At 43.9% G+C, this 15,488-nt stretch overlaps 1 protein-coding gene across 1 annotated transcript; it reads right to left on the bottom strand.

Moving 5' to 3' along the window:
* Nucleotides 1-24: 24 nt before the first annotated feature.
* Nucleotides 25-15,465, bottom strand: LOC135494668 (von Willebrand factor A domain-containing protein 8-like). Its single transcript, XM_064782862.1, has 32 exons — nt 15,263-15,465; nt 14,752-14,832; nt 14,228-14,469; nt 13,625-14,007; nt 13,333-13,441; nt 13,004-13,108; nt 12,581-12,703; nt 12,346-12,474; nt 11,465-11,986; nt 11,165-11,239; nt 10,747-10,975; nt 10,193-10,524; nt 9,775-9,910; nt 9,350-9,469; nt 9,012-9,217; nt 8,483-8,634; nt 7,839-7,950; nt 7,515-7,653; nt 6,979-7,196; nt 6,691-6,807; nt 5,373-5,443; nt 4,720-4,919; nt 4,239-4,387; nt 3,896-4,097; nt 3,678-3,759; nt 3,192-3,396; nt 2,873-2,993; nt 2,314-2,579; nt 1,917-2,042; nt 1,329-1,586; nt 828-1,066; nt 25-600 (listed from the first exon to the last, which is right to left on the bottom strand). Exons 1-32 carry the CDS (start codon nt 15,360-15,362, stop codon nt 492-494), a joined length of 5,658 nt encoding a protein of 1,885 aa, XP_064638932.1. The 5' UTR covers nt 15,363-15,465; the 3' UTR covers nt 25-491.
* Between the last annotated feature and the right edge of the window lie 23 nt (nt 15,466-15,488).

The following is a 15,488-nucleotide window of genomic DNA, read 5'->3' as shown; positions in this document are numbered from 1 at the left end:
TATCATTTTTTATAATTTATTCAGATTTAGAGATATACACAATATTCCTGAGCATTTAATCGAAATTTCCCTTGACAGCATCATGGACACTCACTTATCTTACCTCTGCTCACAACCATCAAAGTTGTGAAATCATGATGAAGGACTCCTCATTCGTGCAGTTCGCCGGTTAATCTGAATTCTATTATCATTTATTCATTGTCCATAACTGTCATTTCCAAAAACTGTCATAACAATATCACCTTGAGTCATCTCAAGGAAGAGATCAGATGTATCTAAATCCCCTTTCATGAACATACACTGACATGGAAGTTCGTCCTTGACACATGATTGTTCAATCCATAATCTGAATCAAACTTTTTCGATTTCTGCTGAGAGTCTTTTATCATCTAGTGGACAACAGAGTCTTTCATCATCTAGTGGACAACAGAGTCTTTCATCATCTAGTGGACAACAGTCTTTCATCATCTAGTGGACAACAGAGTCTTTCATCATCTAGTGGACAACAGAGAAGCAGTGAAGATCTGTTGCAGAATCTGAGGAATGGTCTTTGTGTCGAGACAGACAAATGCCTTGCCAGAGGGCAGTTGCTTACTCAACCTGAAAGAGATGGGACACCATGAGAATATTCCTTCTATAAGGACAGCAAAGAAAACTCTGTGGCACATTGATTATCATTGGACTTGCTTCAGTTGGCTATTTGTTTTACAGCCTGGACTGACAGAGGATGTTTCATGGTCACAATCTCTGAGGAGATTTGGATGCGAGTCAAAGAGGAGCTTGATTTTGAAGCAACTTGTTCTCATCAGTCATACGGTTTTACCCACCTTGTTGCCTGGTCACCTAGTGAACCAATGAAGATAGCATAAGCATTCACTTCTTCATCCGACGTCAGTATCTCGGCAAATTTCTTTGGAGGAATTCCGTATCGGTCAAAGTTTGCATCGCTGAGGATGATAACGAACCGCTCATCTGCTTCCTCCTTTGCTATGGACTCAATGGCGTGTTTTGTGGCGTGGATTGTGTGGTCTCCGCTCCAACAGAACTGAGAATGGGCATGCATCATCTGTAAACAGAGGAGAGGCATGATCACAAAGGTGTGCAATTGTGTAATAACACCTAAAGCCTGCATTGGATTTAATATTTTTCATGGCCTGCAATCTTTCGTCTTTGGTTGTGCTTCAGATAGACTAGCAATGGCTGGCCACTTAATCACCAACATGTTCAACCCTGTTCTTACTGCATCAGACCAGGCCCAGAGACTCCACCGATTGCCTGTCCAACCAGAGACACCTGGAGTGAACAGAAGACAGTTTGCAATAACTCACCCTCAGAATATCAAGCCGTTCTTTGTTATTTGCAGGAACCTTCTCAGGTTTGACAAACTTGACATCAAAATCATCTCCAGAATGTCCGACAATGTCGTACTTGAACTTATGTTCATATTTCTCGAATGCTTCCATGACCATCAAAATGGCTTCCATCTCTCGCTCCAGGCGGCCATCATGGCTGTTGAAGCGATACATGCTCCCCGACACATCCACGACCAGCTTCAGTCGTTTGGGTTTCTGTTGAGGACTGCCAAGCTGCAAATGGGGAGATGAGTTATATGTTTAGTAGCCCTTTCTCTTGGGAACCGACACTCACAATCCAAGGGTTTGGTTGACGCTTTGCCATTCCATGTTGAGCTCAAGTGACGATACATAGGGCATGTATGAGCAGCTCCTTGATAACCCAAAGTGCCTCTGTGAGATCTTTGACAGTGACAATGGTTCATAGCTGCTTTGAAGACAGACAGACCCAGTTCTATTAAGCTGTGATTATCAAACTAACTTTGTTTCTCAAATATAGCACTGACTGGACCAGTAAGCAATAAGCAATAGAATTCAGTTTGCAACTCAACTGTGTGAACTCACCTCTGGGTCCAATTCCGCTCTCTTCTTATAGATGCCTCTCTCCCCTGTGATACCCTCAATCAGCTTGGCATCATCCAAGTCACCATCAGTCTGATGTTTCACCCACTGACGCTCCTTACCCTTGGCCTGAAGTGAAGAACATGACATTAATTTGACACAAATGGCTGTATCAAGTTCATTTCAATCACCATCCTTGGTCCTCTGTGTAGTGAGTGACCATTTTCAAAGAACACAATACATGTATGTATAGCAACTTGTCTGATGAAATCTTGTTTACAACCGATGCAGTTACCCTGCTTTAGTGATGTGATGTACTCTCTGTTGCCCTCTCTTGTATTTAAGGACATCAGTCCTACATCATGTCATGAAAATCCTATTTGCAGTATCTATAACTTACATGAAGGCTGTCAAGTATGACCCTCAAGGCTTGGACCTGGCGCCTGACACTGCCAGCGTACTGTTCGTAGATGTCAGCATCGTATTCACTCATCTGGATCTCCTTCATGCGCTGTTTGAAAGCTTTCTGCGCCATCTCTCTCGCCGCTTTTTGAACCTCAAGGGGCACTGCTGCTTTGGCCTCATCGGACACTTGATGGACAGGGTTGCCACCGTCAAGGCGGTACGGACCACCTACACCACCAAGTCCTGCTGTATCACGACCGCCTGAAGGAAGATAATAACACTGATAGAGCTCCAAAATCACAATCACGTACGCACTATACCAGTAATACAGTACACTACAGTTCTCATTATTTCCAGCCAGCGGCCAACCAACTGGTTGCATTGGAAAGAGCTATCAACGGGGTTTGAACCTGAGACCTTCTGTTCCCAGCAGACACCATAGGGATCAGCCGTCTTGGTACTGGTGTAGTGAAAACCTTCCCGCAAGTTGACTCGGTTCCAAAACATCTTCTGATCGTACAGATTTATATCATTCTTCATAATAGAATACCTACCAACACCGCCAGCCCAGGTGTTGCCTCCAACATGGGGCGCACCGGTCGGGTCAACCTTGCCATGCTTGGGCTCCTCGACTGCATCCCCTTGAACATCACTGCCGAGGTCATCATACTCAAGCTGAAACAGGAGAAACAAGCATTACATTCAAACCAAATTCATTAATCAACAAATGACCATCTATGCAACTCTAAGTATTCGACAATCCACAAAAATAGAGCTCCCAGCTGTTCATTTGAGAATCTTATACAATGAACGTTATAAGAACATTTGTATTTCGGGAAAAGGATACATTCGTAAAAGTGTAAGCAAACCTACTTTCAGGTTTTCATCCCACTCTCCACCCATCATCTGCTGCCACTCTCCGAGCGACTTCTCCAGCGTCTTATAGGACATCTCCCATAGTCTCACACAACCACTACTGTCGACCGTCATCAATCCGTCGTTGCTCATGCCGGACATCAGGAAACCAGAGTCGGAAATGGACGCCTGCCAAGAACTTTGCACGTGAGTCCTCAAGGGGCTGAATATAGAGCAAGTGAGACATACATGTTCTATACTCCTTCTCAAGAACAATGCCGCAGCAAGCAAAACAAGGTTAAAATAGCTAGGAAAAATTTCCAGTTCACCAGCCAAATGCTAGTCTGACTGCAACAAGTAGACCTGGACATGGAGTGCTTCCCTCTCCTAGGTTACAGAAGCAGTCAGAAGTTCTCATCAAACAAAATGGACCCCACTTGCCAGTGTCTTGTTGGGTTTAAGGCAGCAGACCAAGAATGAACAGTCATGATATGAGGGACTCACCCAGGCACAGGGACATATTTGACCTGATGGTGGACGGGGTCCACAACTTCTAGGTAGCCGCTGATATTCTTGGGAGCAGGAGCTAGAAGTAGAAATACAATAACATCAAAACACTTTGTCATTTTCATTGGTTTTGTCACATGCAGTATTTACATGTAGCTTTAATTTTGTTTCAGTGTGATATTTTCATTTTCATGATGATATCTTTGATGACTTACGTTGGTTTTCTGTGACTTCTTTTGGAACTTTCCAAGCAGGTAACCCAGTGATAATCAATCCAGTCTCTGGCAGGCACATTGTCTTAGAATCCACGGTTGGTTTGGCAGCAGATTCAAAGATGCCTAATATAGGATCTTTCTCCTCTGTGGGGTTGGCTTCGGGCAGCGGTGTCCGGGGTATGGTGTAGATATCATGAGGTGCCTGACAAAGGAAACAGAAGGTAGTACAACAGACAGTACATTATATGAATGGGTGTGTATAACAGCTGTCACCTCAGTGTCAGATTCTTGTTAGAACTGAAAAAACAGTTAACTAAATGTTCACCAGACCTTGATAACCTACCGTCAGCTCAGGGAATCCAACGGTGATGCCAGCATACGACTCCGGACCAGCAAACAGTCGGTTTGGACAGCTAATCTTCTCACCAAGAGCGGCACCCAGCTGATCATCGGAGAGTGACTGGGTCGTCATCATGTTGATCGCAAGGGGACCTAAAAAGAAAGATGTTGGTAACAGTTGATCACAACCAATTGTTTACACAGTCTGTATCAAACCAAACCCAATGGGGAATGATATTGGCTACAGAGGAAATGCAGGCTGACCCAATAAGTTGGCCATTTCTTTCACTCCACAATAGACCTCCACCACTGACCAGGAAAAAGGTGAACTGTCGATACGTACAGGTACCGTCATAACCATTTGTTGGACAGGTTTAGCGATTTCTGAAGGTACCAATTGTATCATGATGGCTTATACTTTTGACAAATTACACATTTTATGAAATTGGCTTAAATTTCTTCCAGGGCTTAATGTGATCACTCACTGTCCTCCGTGACTGGAGACAACACAAACTCGACCTCCCCCATCTCAGACTTGACGCGACTCAGCACAAACTTCTTATCAGTCTTCGTCTCTGTGAGGATGAACTTGTCCGGAGATGCCAGATTCATGCTCTTGATCCTGATTGGTACAGACACGGCCAGTGAGGTGCCCTGGGCTACATTCACAATGTCAATATCACCGCTGGAATCAGAATAGATAGGTCATCATCATACCTGTTCTTTACAAGGTTATATTTGTCACAGGAAATCTTAACACCTTCAGCGCCGAACCAAATCCCCCCTCTTTAAGCTGGTTATCGGAGTCTCATGGACTTCATGAAAGATCTACGCCATCGCTATCTTCAGGGCAAGGTAGAAACTGAAAATACCGTGAAAAAACCAAACGGCCTTTTCAGTTCCTACCGTGCCCTGAAGATGGCGATGGCGTAGTTCTATCATGAAGTCCATGAGACTCCGATAACCAGCTCAAAGGGGAGGTGGGGATTTGGGCCACGTAGATCTACGTGGTTCAGCGCTGAAGGTGTTAAGTGTGTTTTAAATGCTCACTGTGATTACAGTAATGAAGATCAGTGCAGCGCTTAGCGCGTGAAGTAAGCCTTCCATAACAAGCAAGGATACAGTCTGAATAACATACCCATTCATTTTGTAGAAAACAACCATTGAGTCAGGGAGGTGGCTGAATTCTTTACACATTCTAAACGTCTCCTGAAAACAAAGGAGGGCAAGAATACATTGGAGGAAACAAGTCGGTCTGTTATTACAATGTAACATGATGTCATTACTGGGCAGCATGATGTGAATGACCCCCTTGGAAAATGTTTTGAAAATATGCCCTTGAAATTCATTTTCGAAATTGGCTGCGAACTTCCCTTGCGTTTTTGGCCCCCCTGGCATCACCCATGTAGCTGATGACCCATTTTTGTGCCAGCCGCGTGTTGTCCCCAGACTGGTCATACACCTGTATCTGCACAACCGGTGTGACAAGGGACACATGTTGATCAGCAGGGTCACTATACCATAAATGAAATTCTCCACGTGACTAGTTAGTTACCTGAACAACCCCTACTTGTTTTTCCCAACTCATCATTCATCACCCTGGATCGAAGGAGGTTCCCCCTGACCAAACCTTGGACCAAGGTGTCATCATTCAAACCTAATTTCAACAAACTGTTAATATGCAGTGTGGTTTGCCAAATTCCAAATCAATTTTGTTATGATAACATCCAAACTTCTGTAATCATCTTCTCAAAAGTGCTGCCAGGCAATAAGGTCTCATCAGTGTTGGAAGTCACATGCGACCTCGACTGACAATGGGAATGATGTGATCTGACATGAGAGGCTTGAACACATTTACAACCATGAAAAAGCTACCTGGGATCAGGTTGTTACGAGGATCGTTATACCTGATAATGAGAACTTGGTGACTCACTTCGCACACACCCACATGAAAATATATGTACCCCAAGGGTCACTAAAGAGAGTGATAATGATATAAGTCAGCAACATTAGAATACACAGGCCAAAGGCAACGTGTTAATTGTGTCTCCTTTGATCAGTTCTCATTCTCGTTGGTTTAAGTAACATGCCAAAACTTTGAACAAGGGGGGTCGTGGGTGTGTGCGTGTGTGCGTGGGTGTGTATGGGTGTTACCTCTGCGTGTGAGGTCATACTATGCAGGGGCAACCAAAGGTAACAAACATGTTACTAGTTGCCAAGGTGAAGGACACAACAAAAAGGATGAGAACAACAGGAAGGTCCATTTCCAACATAAACATATACTGTAAATGTGGCACTTCCATTCTGACAGAATGGAAACAATTATGTCAGGTAAAGTTAGATGATTTGAGATTTATCACAAATTATACAACCAATACCTCAAGTTCAGTATCAAGTCTCAAAATAGAGCTTTGTTGGAGGAGCTTGGTCAACACAGAGGTCAAAATCTTGCTTACCAGATTACTTCCCTGGAATCTCCTCACGAGTTTATCAGCTGCTGTTTCTAGGAGAGACGCAGTATGAAGACGCGACACCCAGCCAGCTGATGTATCAACATTCAAGATGATGTTACTCTGGAATAACAATGTGATAGGTTTATTTTCCAACACAGTACTTGGCGGCAGAAGGTAGATCATCCCCTATGGCCGCAAAAGCAAAAATTCAAATAAGGAAAATGAAATTTGGAATTAGCCGCAAATTTTGTAGCTTAAGGCTCGACTTTATCATGATGATGACAAACTTACCATCTCTTCGTGAACGATGACATTATGCTCCAGCGGTGCACCAAGCGCAGCTATGGAAAGTTTCGGTCGGTAGACGCCGCGTGTCGTGCGGAAGATATCTGCGAGATTGATGGACGTTATGCGGGAGCTCTTCGGTGTCATTGAGAAGAGGTTGATGGGATACGCGGTCACCACATGAATCAGATCAGCGGGGTCTTTTTCAGTGACTCGATCTTTGGCTGGAAAGTACAAACATATTATGATAACTAGAGCAAGGTGCTGCCCAGGGGACACCCAGAATGACCTTGAATAAGTAATAGCCCAGAGAACTATAGTTTCTCTCTCCGACTACTGCATTTACTTTGGGTATGTGTGCACTAGGATTGTCCAATGAGTATACCAGAAGGGAGGTTTTTAGTTTCAATCATTTAAAACCTCCCAAAAACGGCATGTTTTCTCTGTTATTGGCCGTGTGTCCTTTTCATGGAAACGACCTTCAAAGTAAACGGAGAGAGTACACCTTTAAGCTTCAGGAGGGGTCCGACCCCGACTCTTACCTTGTGTGACTGCGACGTCAGCGATGATGTTGTGTTCATGCAGGGGGAGCAACCAGTTAGCCTCTTGTTCCGTGAAGGTCAGAGAGCGCGACTCGAACCGGTCCATCACGACAAGCTCTGGGTCCAGTCTCACAGGCCCCTGTAACAAAACAGTCCCATTCACAAAAATGTTAAAGTGAACTTGTCCCTACTAATCTAAGAGCGATTTCCAATGCATTATAATGTAAATGAGTTTGGACATTCCTAAATTTTCAGACACGAGTGCTGTATATAAGCCTTCCAGTGCCATTTCTTCAATACTGCTACCAAGCCAAGAGTTCTCACCTTAATTCTCAACTTCCTCTGTTCCACCGGACAGGTTAACGGTGAACTGTTTCTCCGTGTTGAGGAGTCAATCATCCAGCTTCCAGTCTTCTGCATGGTGGGAATGGGGAAACTGCAGCAAGATACTCAATGATCAAGACCAGGCTCATAGAAAGCACTGCTTTTCAAATTCATGTTCAATTTTCAAATTTTGGATACCTTTAAGGTCCACATTAGTGATAGATGTACACTTCATTAAATTTCCAATGCTCTCATACCCAGTCAATGCAGTTGTTTTAGCCAGGTGAAAAACCCAGCAAAAAGCAAGTCAAACCAAAGTTTCATAAATATCTTGTTTATTCAATGAAATGTACATCACTAACACATGAGGTGTTGTTTGGTACCTGTGTGTCTGTTGGTCCCCAGGTACTCAAGGCTAGGAAGGAATTAAACAGGTATTCCCCAACTTTGCTCAAAATATCTCCCCAATCGCATAACTGAACTGTTATGAACAAATGACAGACAATTACAAGTTTAGAATGTTTCCATTTGTGAATCACATTTCTATTCAAAGTTCACCTCAGTTCAGGGTGATATCATGTTCTAACAGATTCTGTAGCAACTTCCTACAGCAAGAAAGTCCACATCTCAGAAGGAAATCTTACATTTTAGCCATGTGTATATCGGTTTTCCTAGCACCAACCGGTATACCGTGTTTGTGGAGCGTCTCCACAATCAGTTCGTGCGTCTCTTTACTGTACGAATCAAAGTCAAACACATTGCGCACAACATTCGCCAGGCCTTCACTTGGGAATTTCTGCGGAGAGAAAGAGGAGATCAAATCATTGATTTACAGGCTTGATGATGGTCAAGGCAGGTCGCAGAAGGCAAAACATCTGTATCCTTCTTCTTAGCTTTGTCTTCTCTTTTGGAGTGTGCATCACTGTGGATACTACATGTAGCACCAGGTAAACTAGGCCAAGTGACTGCCAACTTTGGCCGCTCTACTTTGGCAGTGGTTTGGAGGATTCAATTCCACAACTGACACAATTATGATTAAATATGATCTAACAGCCAGACCTGGCAAAGCACAGATTTCCAATACTCATTTAAAGGAAACACGAATGTCTCATCTTAGAAACACATAACTGTCCACCCCTAGCCTCCCTCGCAAACTAACTCAAACTTTCTCACCTCTAAATGTTTGACCATATTGACCACCTCTCTGGTCGAGTATGGATAATTTATTAAACCCTGATCTGCCATGTCCCGAAGATCACCGAACGTCTTTACGAGTTTACCAAGCATCTCCTCGGAGACCGTCGGCCCATACTGCCTAAGCATAGCCAACTCAGATTCGACATCGGGGTTGTCTATGGCGTGACAGCTGAATATATCACCTGCAAGAAGACAAATACTGTGACGTCACTATCATGGAATGTATTCATCTCTGAATCATGACCAACCCAGTCCTCTAATTGTGCATAGTCACCCGATGACCACCAATTTGACCCCAGTTACTGCATACTCACCCATGGCGCCAAAGAAATCATTGCCGAGAAACGGGAACCCAGGTCTGTTAGCGAGAACAATCATACGGAAGTCTGGGTGTGAACGAATGAGACTGTTGTTGTCCGGTAGGTTAGATTTGGCTGGAAAATATAAAAGAACACATTTCAGCTGACAACGATATCAGACCAGTAGGTATTAACCCATTAAGAGGTTTCTTGGGTACAATCTGTGTCTCTCACTTTGGTACAGACATGTAAAGGAGTTCTATCCCAGACATTTACAGACACATTTCTGACTTGAGACACCTTAACGATCTGTTGGACTTGCCAGAGCCAATCACACAGCAGGCGCTTATCTTTGACATGTCAAAGGTCATCGCTTCCCAAAAGATGAGAATGCTTTTAATCTCTTTGATTTGGCTAAAAGGTTGAATGGGACAACATACCACTGACAATCCTCCTGCCGTCTGAGAGATGCATCTCGCCAGACTCCACCAGAGTTTTGAGGATACACGTTACGTTAGTCGGAGCTTTATCAGCCTCATCTACCACCAAGATGTGTCCATTCTTCACAGCGCGAACCTGAAGATAAACAAGACATGACTTATACAGTGTCACCAACAATAAGCTGGTTTTGGTACGTCTGTTTCCCATGGGTCTATTTCACATAAGATAGGCCTTCTGTAAAGGTACTCCTAACTTTGGCTTGCCTTTAATTAACCGTTTTGACAATCCTCTACATTGACTTCAATAGGTAGATTTTCTCATTCATGTCCCTATATCTTCACGTGTATCTGTAAACACAAAAAACAAAGGGAACGTGAACAAATCAATGAATACAATACTTTAGATTTTTTCACTTACCAGAGGTGAGTCTTCATAGCTAATGATACCATCAAGTACAGTAGGTTGTAACGTCAAATTCTGCACCGTTGTGTCTCGATGAAGCTGAAGATACTCCCTCGGCCGGTTTAACAAGTACAGGAATCTATCCACGATCTTATTCTTGCCGACACCCTGATTGCCCACCAGGAGGAGATGTTCTCCTAACATGAAGTCCTTCAGCATGTCCTCCATCACAGCAAGATGCTGCGCGTTGTCATAGAACAGGACGTCGGGGACTTTGGTTTTGTTTTCAGGGTTGTGTACGTCCACTTCAGTCTGACCAATCCTTAATCTACTGCCCTTCACTTCAGCTGGAAACGTAAACAGTCTGACCATAAATTATCAAGAAGAATTCAATACAGTTGTTTGTACCTGTAAAAGTGCTGGATCAAATCCCAGTGCTAAATCGACTGACCGTCACCCAAGTGGGGAATACATTTCCAGTCACAATAGACCCACCTGATCTTGACCCCTGACCAAACTGGACCAACGTGCTATCAATGCCCACTTGAGTGAACTGAGAGTAAACTTACATGATATCGCACGCTCGATGCCATCAACTGACAGTTTTTGATCACTTTCCTTCACGATGTCGACATCTTCCAAGACTTGTTCCAGGGCTGACCGAGCAGTCCGGGGCAAGAACCGGGCAAGGCAGGCCTTGTGCACAGCACTGTAGAGATCCTCCTCGGCGTAAGTGTCAAGACGACGGGCTATACGCAACAACTGACGAGTTGACAATGATGAGGCGAGGGACAGCAGCTGGAATGGAAAATGATATCACCAGTAAACCAAGGGACAGTACATTCGAGTGAAGTTTAGAGTTTATCATAGTGCAACTCCTGACAGCAGTATCTTGGCATGTTTTTGTCTGCCTCTTGCCCTAAACACCACATGCACTTCTACTAGAACATGTAAACAACTTTCAGTAGCCCTAGACCAATCACCTACCATATTATCATGGGAAGATCGCAGTCTATGTGTTAACTGCAAGAGAGGCTTCAGATGGGCTTCTGCACTCGGCACCTGGAAATCAACGACACATTTCATTAGGAAACCTGAGAGTCAAGTGACGAATTTGGATTGGATCTAGTGAAATCGCCTCTTTCTGGATGAGCACTTCTTGCGGTGTCATGGCCAAATTTCACCTGGGTCAGGCTCTGCTGAGAAGCTTTTGTTCAACTCATAAGATAAAGCAACGGTGCAATCAAGCGAAGGATTCTGTCCGAGGTCACAAACAGTATAACTTACCAAGCGATGTAGAAGGTGCGTATCTTCGTTCTGATCCAAGGCTCGCATGTCATGATACAAAAACATTGTGAGCAGCTCTGAGCTGAGCCACTGTTGGTTACTACTTCCTGCAACAGGGGGCTCTGATAGCGCCATGATACGGAAGGACGGGTGAATCGGGAAGATTGCCCGATGCGTCATCTCTTCGTCCGAGAGACTGAGTTCCTGTTTGATGGTATCATATTTATCTTTCCTCAGCAGCTGACTGCCGTCAAAAAGACTTAATTCTCGATCGTGGACTAATCGATGCAATACTGCAAAAGTCCCAGGATTGATTCGGTGGACTCCATCTAGGACGGCTAAACTGCCGTCCAGCGCCGCCGTGACTAGAGGTGACATCCGCCATGTTGTGTCGCCATTCGGTAGAGTTGTACGCTGCTGGAGGAGGTCGCGTGATGTCATATCCTGGTAGAGCATGATGGGCTCGATGTGGTAACCGAGCAGATCAGCGAAGTGTTTGACTATTGCACTCTTCCCACAACCCTGCAAACACAAAGAAAAGGAACCATTCAGTGTTTAAATGATACAGTCTGATATATAGGGCCACTTTTTCAGGGAACTATTTCGGAGACTGTTTTAAAGGTACTCTCTCGATGCATTCTAGTTATCTCCGAAATCTTACCAGTGGTCTGACTGGTGGAGCAGATGTTTCCATCACTGTCATCTATCATGTGACCCGGGCTCTATCCGGTTTAGATAGAACATGTCATGTCAGTTTGATAGATCTGTCGTAATCCTCCAGCTTTCCACTTCTCATCCTCTTGCTAAAGCTGTGGTAAGTGATCAGTTTCTTATGCTAAGAAATAGAAACATAACTAGACCATCAAGATACATGTACTCACCCTTGGACCCATTATGCAGAAATCTTTGACCATGTGTGACTGCATCATCTCAAACAGGAGGCGTTCATGATACGGCGTCTTCACAAACGGTTCCAAGGTAGCAGGGGATGAGAGTGACCCACATGGTACCTGTCAAGCAAAAAAAGAAATACATATGAATATTCAGAGGTGGATCTGGTCACCTGAAAGTAACAAGCTGTTTTCCTCAGGCAAGTCATATCACAGATTTTCTTACCTTGACTGTGGCAGTATCGCGATTAATCTTCAATTCAACTGTCGCTGTGTCCTCTTTCTCTTGACGACTGATCGACATGACAGACACATCACTCGATGAACTTGACGGCACGAGATCAAAGGTCTGGAATATAGAAAGTTTAAGAACATTATTTCACCAGTGAATGGGCAGAAGAGAAAGAGAGAGTATGTTGATGAAGGAGGAATCTGAAAATTTAAACAACATGGAGCTAATAAAAATGGCCTTAGATTGAGTGTCACAATAAAAAAGTGCATTATTTATTGAATCAAGAACAATTATCTGCATAAGATAAGCTGGAACTATCCGTGGCCTGACTTTTCGGCAGGCTCCCATCTTACTGTTTTCTAGCCGTTTACCTGTCAGACGCAAAGGTGGAAGAGTTTCATCAACAGTGAGACAAACCTTTAGAGTCTCCTTGACAGCCGCTTGACCTTCGGAGTTGAGCAGACGTTCATATGGATACAGACGGGTGATGAGTTCTGCTTCAGGATACGACGGTGTAGCATTCTAAAATAGAGGGCAAAAGATATTGTACCGGAGGATGTTTCTTTCTCCTCTCCATCTGTTTTTGAATTTTTTGTTTTATTCTGTGAGTATTTACACTATTGTAACAAGTTCAATATTCACTTATCAAATCATTTATTAAGCAGCCCTTCAAAGCCAGGGAACATGTGTGTAAAGCAGTTATCCTTTCACAAACGAACTTAGAATTTAAATCAAGAAGTTCTTACCAAGATTTGAGCCAGAGCAGGCAGGTTGTCGAGCGGGAAGTCTGGTAGACCGAGTGATTGTGATTCTTGTGTCCTCATAGTTGTTGCGAATGATAACATCATTGACAGCCTGTAAGACAATGCTGGAAACTTACTAAATACACTCCACTTGAGCAGTATGAACATTAGAGGCAGTTCATTAACCGGTAGTTCATATGTATATAAGTCTGATTTTCATACACCCTCAAGATGTGCAGTGAAGCCCAAAGTTTTTACCCATAGCCTTGGACATTTTGCTAACAATTTTCCTCACCTTTCTGCAGAAACATCCGGGCTAATGCTATAAAGAACATCAAGAAGTTCCTTGAATGGTAGAGGGTTAATATCGCGGGCCTGGAAGCGAGATCTTAGCGGCGGATCCAAAGGGTTTCCTTGGTAACGTGGCACTGGTAACCCTAAGGCAATCACTCGGAAATCCTCATCTACTCGCACCAATTTCAAGGAATCTAACTCTTCTTTCGTGTGATCTTGTAAAAGTTTATCATATCTTGTGGCATGAACAAGAAAACGCCCATCATCGAGTTGCATCTCCCGATTTTCAAGGAGGTTGTTTAACACCGGAAGCACATTCCGCTCTGCTTTTTCTATCCCCTCCAGGATGAGGATGCCACCGCTGGTCGCCGCTCGAACTGCACACTGGAAGGGGAAGACGTACATTGTACATACAGTGCAGTCATCCATTCATAATGCACTTCACTTGACCATCTCAGGCCAGTCAAGAAGAGACTTAACAAAGATTAACATATCGGCAGAGACAAAGTCACAACCTGTCCTACTGAGATCACCATCTTTGGTTCAACCACCATCTTTGGTACAACTCGGGACAGGTTTCTTTGTGCCAAGCAACAACACATACCTGATCGATGTGATAGGCCGTCCCTGCCTGTATCTCTCGCCTCTGTTTCAAGTCCGTCTCCGTGGTATCACGTGACAGCGCCACATACTCTGCTTCCCGCTTCGTCATCTCAAGATACATCATGGCCAGGTGGCGCCGCAGTGGCCCAGGAGAACCGATCAGGAACATATCCTGGCCTAGAGCGTCCTTTTGCATCATCCATCTTAGATGTTTGAGGACAGTCTGTGACTGAACAGCAGGCACTAGAATTTCACATAAAAGAAGGGAAAAGGTTGAAGTGAGAAGCCACGTAAAAGTACAAAACATTTCTGTCATTCTCTGCTTGATTCTGCAGTTATGTAGGTTCCACATTAAATGACACTGATCGAAGTGGTATCAGAATTTGTCTTTTATACTGATATAGTATGGAAGGATGTTTTAAGACTATTGGTTATATCCTTTCCCCGGGGATATCCCAGAGTAAAGTGGGCTGTTTAGTGTTCATCGGGCATGCCGTTCCTTCCTCTTTTACACCTAAAACTCACGAAATTTCCTGGGCACCAGTTCCTGTCGATGCGGCGTCTTGACGCCAATGCTCACATCTCCGATGGTTACTTTGGAATCCGCTGAAAGTGATTTACGAATGAAAGTGTCTTTTTATGGCAGGACTCGAACAAGATTCATCAAACAAGCTATGGTCATGGGCATTGGCAATGGCAATGGACCCTTTTGACAAAGATGAACCAGGGCCAAAACAAAACAAAAATGTGCAGGGTCAAAATGCCAAACATTTGAAACCAGAGTCTGAAAAACAGTTATGCATCTTCAATTCAAGGGATCGTCACCGTACTGTATAATCACCCGATTATGTATGCGCTGTGCTCTCTAGTCATCTACTGCACTGCATGCAGGTAGTGCAGGCCTACAGCTTGCTTATATTATGTCATGACGATGATTAATTGACGTAGCCACCTCGTGCAGTAGGCCCTATCAGTATGCATCATCATGGGTACGCTCTACCCCGCTCTACTCTAGGCCTATACTGTGTATACTTACACACACAGTGCCTGAGCACTGGTCGAGTATTGACCACATTTCGCAGGTTTCTTAGCCTCCGAATGGCATGATCACCATTCATTCGAACGGAGGCCCACATAGGCAAGGTTATGAATCGAGCACAAGTTATGACAAGGTCAAATTTTGATTGTTTTGTAATTATTATTTGAGGTCAAAGTCAACAAAAATTCGTGAAATGTGTTTTTTAATATCTCCCGATACCGCG

Source organism: Lineus longissimus, chromosome 10, assembly GCF_910592395.1.
Source record: "Lineus longissimus chromosome 10, tnLinLong1.2, whole genome shotgun sequence".
NCBI classification, from domain to species: domain Eukaryota; kingdom Metazoa; phylum Nemertea; class Pilidiophora; order Heteronemertea; family Lineidae; genus Lineus; species Lineus longissimus.
Note: the sequence above shows the minus strand (reverse complement) of the source record. Positions and strands in the feature narration are given on the sequence as shown.